The following is a 1,497-nucleotide window of genomic DNA, read 5'->3' as shown; positions in this document are numbered from 1 at the left end:
AAAGGCATGTCCTTATTACCTGAATCTCATTTCAAATCCATGAAAGGATTGTTCTATTACTGTTTTATGAAGAAGTGGAATGGATCCAATATTGTTTTATACAAGTATAGAAATCATGAAGGGGAATTATTTATCAGTGCAAAAACCAAAGGAACACCAATTGTTGAGAATAATGAAAAATACAAGATCAAGTTCTTTGATTTGACTATCAAGTGTTTGAAAAAGTTAAACATGTTGTTGATAGAAGAAGAATCCAATAGTTTCAAGATTAGAACAACCACGTCAGTAACAACCCCATCTACAACAATCACATCAACAACAATCACACCCCCATCCATGAATCATGATGACATTTATTTTAAACATTTCATTGAGAATGATCAAATCAATTCCATTTCATGTGAATTGTGTGGATATGAAGAACCTCATTTGGTCAAGTATGATTTTGATATTGAATTGAAACCATTGTTGTTTTTGTATCAGGATGGATCTATTCAACCATGTGTTGCATTAATGATGAATGATCATGATGATTCAAGAATGAACTCTACCACCACTAATACCACCACTAATACCACCATCGCATCCACAGATGATCCTATGAAGAATGTCATCATGATGGACATCTCATCACACATTCCAGAGAACAATCTACCCTATGCGATTCATATACACAACAGTAGTAGTAGTAGTGATACAGATAGCACTCCAACAACAGCTCACAATTCTAGTAAGGCTACTACCACCAATACCACTAATAGTAGTAGTAGTAATAATAATAACAATAATAACAATAATAATAATATTAACACCACCAATACAAACACCATCATGATTAATCATCTCTATGAATATAGCAATAATTATCAACAACTCGTCTTTCATATCCAATCACTACAAGAGTATAATCTCAAATTGAATGAAGCCTTTAGAAAGGAACATGATTTACCTCATCGATATGAATACAATCATTTCATTACTGAGGGAAATGTCTTGTACTTGTTAAATAAGAATTTGAAGTGTGTGGATCGAAATTTCATTTACAAAGTGAAACCAAGTGATGTGGAAAATGTTCATTGGGAAACATTTGGTGAAAAACACAAAGCACTTGTGGATGAAGCATTAAAAAAGATTGATTTGAGAGGTTTAGAATTGACAGAGGATCACTTAAAGAGAGAATTAGATACCGTTGGAGAGAAGGGTTGGAATAAATTTGGAAATGCCATGATCAAGTATGTCCAAGAACATCACAAGAGACAAGTTGTGTTGTTGAATGGACATGTTGCCACGACTACAACTACGGGTAAGAGAAAGAATGTACCAAATGATCCAACATCAACAACTTGTGATGAGACCACGACGAGTACTCACGAGCATGATGATGAGACGATCGAGGAGGGTGATAATGACTCTGCAGATTCCGTGCATCCAAAGAAACAAAAGAAGGAATAAAAATCACGTGAAGTTGGCGCCAAAAAGTTTACTAGACTCAAAAAA

At 34.3% G+C, this 1,497-nt stretch overlaps 1 protein-coding gene across 1 annotated transcript; it reads left to right on the top strand.

Annotated features, from left to right (window-relative positions):
• Positions 1 to 39: 39 nt before the first annotated feature.
• On the top strand, positions 40 to 1,452 carry FDP41_007023 (uncharacterized protein; the record flags this gene model as incomplete). Its single annotated transcript, XM_044710722.1, has 1 exon — positions 40 to 1,452. The coding sequence occupies one exon, from the start codon at positions 40 to 42 to the stop codon at positions 1,450 to 1,452; it is 1,413 nt and encodes a 470-aa protein (XP_044558651.1).
• Between the last annotated feature and the right edge of the window lie 45 nt (positions 1,453 to 1,497).

This window comes from Naegleria fowleri (genome assembly GCF_008403515.1).
Source record: "Naegleria fowleri strain ATCC 30894 chromosome Unknown tig57, whole genome shotgun sequence".
NCBI lineage: Eukaryota > Heterolobosea > Eutetramitea > Acrasida > Naegleriidae > Naegleria > Naegleria fowleri.
The sequence above is the reverse complement of the archived record's forward strand: the minus strand, read 5'-3'. Positions and strand labels throughout refer to the sequence as shown.